This window comes from Leptonychotes weddellii, chromosome 11 (assembly GCF_054177405.1).
Source record: "Leptonychotes weddellii isolate Sample4059 chromosome 11, ASM5417740v2, whole genome shotgun sequence".
Taxonomy (NCBI): Eukaryota; Metazoa; Chordata; class Mammalia; order Carnivora; family Phocidae; genus Leptonychotes; species Leptonychotes weddellii.
Genome location: NC_138379.1, coordinates 79,578,350 through 79,585,270, shown reverse-complemented (window position 1 = coordinate 79,585,270; position 6,921 = coordinate 79,578,350). Strand labels below are relative to the sequence as shown.

General features: G+C 50.3%; 1 protein-coding gene across 2 annotated transcripts in view; it reads right to left on the bottom strand.

The window, feature by feature from the left end:
- The window catches only part of LOC102735382 (sortilin-related receptor), a 118,937-nt gene extending 112,259 nt beyond the window's left edge, over positions 1 to 6,678 (bottom strand). Inside the window, exon 1 of one of the 2 annotated variants that reach the window (XM_081799267.1) lies at positions 6,293 to 6,678. In XM_081799267.1, the coding sequence (XP_081655393.1) occupies positions 6,293 to 6,568 (276 nt within the window). In that variant the 5' untranslated portion in view covers positions 6,569 to 6,678. The remainder of the gene's footprint in view (positions 1 to 6,292) is intronic. The other variant, XM_081799266.1, reaches the window with a different exon arrangement.
- Positions 6,679 to 6,921: the final 243 nt, after the last annotated feature.

The window sequence follows — 6,921 nt, the reverse complement described above, 5'->3', positions numbered from 1 at the left end:
CGGTCCTGACTGTTACGAAACCCTATTTTTATGGGACCCACCCCAAAATGCACAGAGCATTCCTCATGTGATAATAAAAAACTGGGGGTCGGGGTACTTGGGTGGCTCAGTTGGTTAAGCGACTGCCTTCGGCTCAGGTCATGATCCTGGAGACCCGGGATCGAGTCCCGCATCAGGCTCCCTGCTCAGCAGGGAGTCTGCTTCTCCCTCTGACCCTCCCCACTCTCATGTGCTCTCTCTCATTCTCTCTCTCTCTCAAATAAATAAATAAAATCTTTAAAAAAAAAAAAAACTGGGGGTCTCACAATGAGGTAGGAAACAACCCAAATCTTGATGCTAATCAGCCACCGACCCTGCCTTCTCTGATTTATAGCATTATCGGCCACTTCAGTGCTAGAAGGCTGCCCATGCCACTTCTTTGAAGGCCCTAGGTCCACAGGTCGATAAACCAATAAATTAGGTCGAAATTAACTGGGACTCATTTTAAACCGAGGGAAATTGATTCTTGCATCTACGTGGCTGGACTGAATATGCCCTGTGCCAATGGATTTGAGTGTACCTAGAGAATACGCAGGAAGGTTCTGTGCTCAACAAAGAAAATGCCTTACCCCTAGCAGCCCAGACCACTTCTGCAGAAACACTAATCCTCAAATATTCAAACCAAAATGTAGCCAGCTCTCTTTTCCTTTGCATCACAACTAAATCTTAAAAAATGGAAGAAAAGTTAGTGTAATACCTCAGCTTGAATCTATTTCTGTGCAGTGAACTCTCAATTATCCATATCTGAATTACTGTCGAAAATTCTAAACACCCAACTGGCTTTCCCTGAACACATTTATGCCAGCCATTTCACAGATCAGCTACTCGAAGAATGCAAGCTCATTTTAATATTCACCTAAGCAAAATTTAATCAGGAAGGTAAACTGGAGCTTTAATAAAAAGTCTAAATAGGGGCACCTGGGTGGCTCAGTCGTTGAGCATCTGCCTTCAGCTCAGGTCGTAATCCCAGGGTCCTGGGATCAGAGCCCCGCATCGGGCTCCCTGCTCCGCAGGAAGCCTACTTCACCCTCTCCCACTCCCCCTGCTTGTGTTCCCTCTCTCGCTGTGTCTCTCTCTGTCAAATAAATAAAATCTTTAAAAAAAAAAAAAGACTAAATAAATATGCAGCAAAGGCAAATAGGTTACTTTTTGGATTAACCTCCCCTCCAGATTATTAGAATGTTCCTGTCTGTCTGCTACAGTGGACAGGACATGGCTGTCTCCATGTATCTCTGGCTCTGGGATTAAACAATGACAACACAAAGATGGCTGTCATCTCTAAGGAGGAACAGACCAAACATACAACAATGAAATGACCCAACAGCATCCGCCTTTGGCTTTGGGATATTAGTTGCGGTTAGGATCTGCCTCCTGGATCCCAGGTCTCAAAGCAATCGACTAAACATACCATTAACTTTATTTTACAGAATATAAAGAAAACATTCTCAAAAGGAACACAAGGTCTTGAAGACCACCAAGATCCTTGGTCTCTAGGTTCTGACATTCTCACAGACCTGAGCTCTTCATCTCTAGGGAACTGCTCTCCAGCAGCCTGCCTGGGAACCAGGGCTACAAGGCGGCTTTCCTGGCCTGCAGGAACCCTCAGAATGCGATGAGCATGAGTTTTCTTTTCCCGGGCCTGGACGAAAAGTAACAACCTATCCCACACTATGACACCTCACATAACTCCCTACCTTTTGACAGTCAAATGCCATAAATACATTGTGGAGCCAGAGTTAACCTCATTATTCATGCCCTCAGGGCCCATGGATCACAGAAAGCCACTGATATTACAAATTCCAAATTTTCTGTACCTCTGTGCCATACACGCATAGAATGTTTCTGGAAAGACATACAGAAAAACGGAGGACAGTGGTTGCCAACTGAGAAGAGGCAGCACATAAACACGGGACGCGAGAGGGAGGGAAATTTGCTTCTCACCATATTCTTGTACAAATTTTAACTTATAGACATGTATTACCCCCTGAAGGCTAAATAAACACGTTGGACGCCTTTTCGTTTCATCTGTTTACATTGCCCATCTCCTCACCCCTCCTCCGTCCCCTTTTCCTCCCATTCCTTCCACCTCTCACAGCCTCTGCCCACCATGCGCCAAGATGTACAAGCTCTTGATGAACTAAATGGTAGCCAGAGACTGAGCAAAGAGCCCCATGCAGTAAGAAGAGACGCCAAGTGGAACCAGGAAGTTTTTCAAGGTCACGTCCTTTACCGAGCCAACCCAACACACCTGGCAACTCTTCACCTACATGGAAGCCAATGTGAAACAGCAAATGCTTTGCCTTCTCATCTTCTGGAAGTAAACAGGTCAAGCATCCTAACTTCAGAATCAACCAGCCAATTCTTTCCCAAGCAAGTGTATCTGCAAGAATCCACTCTAAAGAGATCTAAAGCTGCACAGTATTCCACCCCCAAAGGAGGCTCTTTGTCCCAGGGCCTTGTGCTGTAACAGACACTTTACTTTCAGTCTCAATTCAGGACACTGAATACTCCCTGGCCTCTAAAAAGCAGGAATTATGAAGAGAGAGAGCTCATTGGAAGGAAAATAAACCTGTAAATCCTGTTAGGCTTTGCGCTTCATTCCAAAGGATTTTTCCCCAAAACAATACCATTAGCAATACCATGATGGCCCTAAAAGGGAGGATTCTGTACAACGGAATCCCAGTTCTTTATTCAAAATAACCCCCAGGACAGCACAGCAAAATCAGGACTCCATGATCCTCACCACCGCAAGAGCCAACTCATTTTCACTCTCTGGCTGTGGGCTCGCCGTGATCCTCCTTATAAATCCCTTTTCTGAAATTTGGATGTGCTTCCTACCCTCCAGGCTTCTCTTCTTCCAAGTGGGCAGTCGGTCCACAAATATTCATTAAGGGCCTCCCAAGTGCCAGTCACAGAGAAGAGAAAGGCTTGATCCATGCCCTCAAGGAGCAAACAGGGAGAAGAGACAAACAAGCAATTATAACACAAGGCTGTTAGTGCTGTAACCAAGCTCAAAAGAACTCTTCCCACTGGAGCCTGGGAATCCTAGGAGATGTTCCTTGGATGCTGAAGAAGAGAACAGAGGTTCTGCAAGCAAAGACCGGAGTGGGGAAGACCATCTCAGGCAGAGGAAAAGCAAGCATGATGATACAGAGGCATGGAGTGAACACAAAGTCAGGAAGAAACTCAGTGTGGCACGAATTATGGAATCCCCCTTCTTGGACTTGGCCCCTTTTAGAAGGGGCTCAACTTCTAAACTCTGAACTTGGGCAGAAAAGTCTTAATATCTGATAGCAACTTGTTTTCGCCACTATTACCAGACTTTACTATTACAAACATGTCTGTACGGAATCATGGCAGAAACCAGTCTCCCACGTTAGAGAACGTGAGGACGACTATGATCACAAGAACCGCGCCTAGTTTACTCCACAGGTTAGTGGAACCAAAGAAAAAGAACCGACCGACATGCCAACATAGGGCTCCTTAGCTGCAGTTGGTACCTCCCTGCACAAGCCCTCCTGGCTCCTCCTGGAAGCTGTTGGCCTTTAACAGCACCCCTCCAGCCTCTCTGGTCAGGCAGCCTCTGCTTCCAGCCCTAATCTGCGTTGCCAGGCAGCCTCTTAACCTCACTCAGAGGTCAGAGGGCAAGAAGCTGCAGAGTGTCTGAGCCCACTGACCTTAGCCCTCCATCTCCAGTGCCTTCCCGTATCACAAACCTCTAACACCCCACTGTAGAGCTACAGCTGCTTTATTGTGTCCACGTGTATTTGCTCCTGTCCAGCACATGTCTGTATCTCCATCTGTTTTACCTACTCCTTACATTGTAAACTTTCCGAAAGCAGGGATGAAAAATTCCCCACCCTCCCTCCTTGGCACGCCCATCTCTATTCAGAACCACACTCCCTTCAAACGATACTGTGGGAGAACATTGCAATTCCTTAAGTTTTAAAAGTTAAAGGGGAGGGGGATGGAATGGAACTTGGCTTAGAGCTAGATGCAGAATGGCCCATATAATTTATAGCCTGCACCCTGACACTTGAGAGTGAAGACAGCGCTCTCATAAGCAGCAGGGACAACTTATAAACTAGGTCTGGCCCAGGGAAAACAGAGGCAAATGGTCACCCTTGTTAGAAAGGTCATTCCAAATAGAAGAGTTATTCCAGAGCTCCAAGAGGGGCACACCGAACTCCTTCAGTCCCTGACTCTTGTGCCTGAAGCCTAAAGGGGCTCGTGGCAGAAAGCCCAGGACCAGGAAGTTCTTCCTTCTGTCTAACTCAGATCCTTAAAGATTCAAGTTGATCCCTCTTTTATTAACCTCAGGGCCTCAGAGAAAACGCTGCCCTGGGCCTTCAGCCTTGGTAGGAATTCCTCATTACGAGTTCGACTGCTAGCTCTCCATCCTTCAACTGAACCAAATTCAATCCGGCTGGCTCAGAAATAGAAAAGCCAAGGGTTTGGGAGTCGTTCCCAATGAGAACACAGTTCATCTTTAATTTGACCCACGTCCCCAGAAGCCCTCACAAGCCAAACCCAAGGAAGAAATGGTACCTGTATGCACACTGTTGAGACTAGGATGCTCTGCCCTTATCCAAAACTACCCCTGCAGGGGACCTGAGCTCCAGGAAGAATGGACTCCCACCCCTCCCCGCTCCCAGCCCCCAGAGAGCTGACTCAAGCCCACGGCAGAGCTGGGTGGCCGGGAAGACTCCATGAACAAGGCACAGTCCCTCTTCTTCCCTCCCCTACTCAACATCAGGATGCTGCTATCCTGGTTGAGAGCAAGGACCTTGCTGTCTTCTTTTCCACATACAAAAAGAAGTCTCTGATGGGGGTGGGGAGGGCAAGAAGGTCGGGACCCACACACAAACAGAGCAGGCAGGCTCCAGCAGCCTTTTCCCACAGCAGTTACCTGCCCCTCAGCACACGCTCTTTCCCAGGGCCTGCACCCACTTGCCATCATCCCCTACCCACTAATTTATAGCCATTCATTTTTTATTTTAGAAAAGAATTATTTAGGGAGCATTGTATAAAGAGAGGGCAACTATTTGACCACCCAAAGGCCACTGAGCCAACAAAAACTAAACAGGCAACCCTGCCCCACGTGACCTTGGGCTAGTCACTTCGCCTCTCCCGGCTTGCGTTTTTTTCATCAACAAAATGGTACCATCAGTGAGATGGTTTATAAGGTTCTTCCTGGCTCCAAGAGTTGAATATTTAAATCTATGTATTTCCTGAAGAAAGGGCTAAAGAAAATCAGTGTAGAGAGGCAGAATTCAGACTAACCTTTTAACTTCTGCTTTAACTGGTAAAATTTTGACTCTAGAAACTGTGCAAATTACCATCTCCTCTGGTCCCACTTTTTCTTTCCCACTGACCTTCTAGTTTTGCTGATGTCAATCTTAACCACAGGGCTCGGAGTCTCATGAGGCAATAACCCGGTCAAATCAATTTTGCCAATGCTGATACTAACCCACAAACTGGGTCTGTTATTACTAGCAGTAAGTCTGGCCATAAAAGTGAAATTCATGTTACTTATGATCATAAGCCCATTGCCTGGACAGAAATAAATCACTTACTGAATAACAATGCCCACCAAATTCTTGCAGCCTTTCAAATCCCTAAGTGCCATGAGTTAATATTCTTGTCCAAAAATAAAGTCAGTATCTCAAAGGGGAAGGTGGAATGGATAGACCCCCCCCAACAAACAACAACAAAATCCAGCCCTTACACACACACACACACACACGCGCGCGCGCGCGCGCGCCTCTTGCTCTGACCAGACCAAGATAGCCCCGCTTTCAGGTTTGCCCACCTTAACTGTGGTTAAAAATGGTTAAGTATGGAGTCCCCCTCCCTTTACTGCTTTGGGTAAGTATACTGCAGGCTACTCGCCTCCACTGCCAACTGACGGTACACTAAAGAAACCCCGTTTTTCATCCGCATGTAAAATGAAGCTGCACCCCTCCTCTACCTGCTGGAAACTACGCGGGTGTGCACACACCCTGGGCAAATGGGCACTGCACCCCGCGAGTTACCTGGAAGGCGTTTGCTAAAATGGACAGAAAGGAGGAAAGATCAATGCAATTCAAGTGCGGACGGTCACACTCATGTGGGGGGGGAGGGGGCACAAACGCAAGCCGGGAAGTCCCCAGCGGTGCCTGCACCTGGGAGGCGACCGCATAGGATGGATGCGGGGCTGAGGAAGTGCGGGGAGAGGAAAGAGCTGGGGGAAGGCGGGTGGCCGGCCGCTCACCTGTCCGTACACCTTGATGGGCTCCGGCTGCAGGGCAGCGCTCCGTCTCCTCCGGAGCGGCTTCTCGTCCGCCCCCCGGGGCCCCCAGCGCGCCCACAGCCGCAGCTCGCGCGGCTCGCCCTGCACCACGCGGAAGCCCCGGTCCTGGGGCAGGGACGCGCGGCCGCCGTGCAGCGTCTGCGTCCACACCTCGCACAGAGCCCCGGGCGGCAGCAGCGCGACCAGGGTGAATAGGAAGGGGAGTCGCGACTCCCTCCTGCTGCTCCGTGTCGCCATGTTCGGGCGAACGCTGCCGCAGGTGGCGCCGCCGCCAGGAGAGAATGTGCAGCGCGAGGCCGGGACGGCGGCTGGGCCGGGGCCGCGCGCGCCGCTCCCGGGGCTCCAGGCCGCCCGCGCCGCTCGGGGCCGCCCCGCTGCGCCCGCCGCCGCCGCCGCCGCCGCCGGGTCCCGCTCGGCTCGGCGCGGCGCCGTCACGTGTGCGGCTCGCCAGCCGCGTCCCCTTCGCGCACTTTCTGCGCTCGGCGGCCTCGGCGCGACTCGGGCCCCTCCCCCCGAGCGGGGATGGGGAAGTCAAGGCAGGGAGCGCCCGCTGGGGTGCGTCCCCATGCGCGCCGGCGGGCGCACCGCGT